Raw genomic sequence first — 1,001 nt, 5'->3', positions numbered from 1 at the left:
CATGCCGCGCCAGTAAACATATCATCACTTCACTTCCCAAAATTGCTAGAAACCTTCCACTCCCAGAAGAAAAAGAAAATTCGATACCGCGAATCAATTGGCCCTGCATCATAACACCTTAAAAACGAAAACTTCTGGACATCTATTGGTTGGGATCCCATGACCGGACTCTACGGCTTCTAAAATGCAACCCTGGGGGTAGGATGAATTTTGACGCGGTTATCTAGAGATTGCCGCTGTTAAAGGATGGGGAAACAAAAAAACCCCAACCAACGAAATCCCAACCAAAGACAAACTAAAAAACCCCAATCAGCAGATAGACCTAACAAGGACATCGAAGCACAACGAAGAATGCATTGCTCCGAACCCTAGACCCCAGCCGAACCAACTAATCGATGCCACCGAACCAACGCGGGCAGGGTTCGCCGCCTCGGGAAAGCCGATCCGTGGTCCCGTACCGTCGTCGAGGTCGTCCTGCAGCTCCTCCGCCTCCTCCTCCTCCTCTTCCTCCTCCTCGTCCTCCTCGTACTCGTCGTCGACGCCGGCGGCGTCGTCGACGAACTGGAGGACGCCGGAGCGGCCGCGGCGGCGCTTGGCGGAGGAGGACGAGGGGCCCGCGCCGCCGCGGCCGGCGCCGGCGCCGCGCCGCTTGGAGCCGGAGGAGGAGCCCGGGTCGTCGGTGGCGATCTGCTTGCCCTTCCCCTTCACCGCCATTGTGGGGCGGAGCGGAGGGGAGCAGAGCGAGTGTGGGGGTGGGCCCGGTGGGGGGAGGGGAGGGAGTGGGGAATGGGGGTGGGGTGGGGAGGAGGAACGGCAGGTGTCGCGGTGCGGTGGAGGAGGGCAGGGTTTTAACCAGGAGACCCCCCCGGCGCCATCTCCGAGGTGTGGCCTCTTTCAGATGCCCCCCTCGCTTTGTTTGTAATTGTGCTTTATGGGGAGGGAACAAGCGATGGTGGTAGGTGGTGCGGGCCCCGGGGTTCTCTCGCAATCCCAAAAGTTAA

At 59.9% G+C, this 1,001-nt stretch overlaps 1 protein-coding gene across 1 annotated transcript in view; it reads right to left on the bottom strand.

Moving 5' to 3' along the window:
* LOC119286046 (protein RNA-directed DNA methylation 3-like) overlaps positions 1-729 on the bottom strand; it is a 12,279-nt gene extending 11,550 nt beyond the window's left edge. The window contains exon 1 of the mRNA XM_037565391.1: positions 459-729. Within this exon, the coding sequence (XP_037421288.1) occupies positions 459-714 (256 nt within the window). The 5' untranslated portion in view covers positions 715-729. The remainder of the gene's footprint in view (positions 1-458) is intronic.
* Positions 730-1,001: the final 272 nt, after the last annotated feature.

Source organism: Triticum dicoccoides, chromosome 1A (genome assembly GCF_002162155.2).
Source record: "Triticum dicoccoides isolate Atlit2015 ecotype Zavitan chromosome 1A, WEW_v2.0, whole genome shotgun sequence".
Classification (NCBI taxonomy): Eukaryota; Viridiplantae; Streptophyta; class Magnoliopsida; order Poales; family Poaceae; genus Triticum; species Triticum dicoccoides.
Note: the sequence above shows the minus strand (reverse complement) of the source record. Positions and strands in the feature narration are given on the sequence as shown.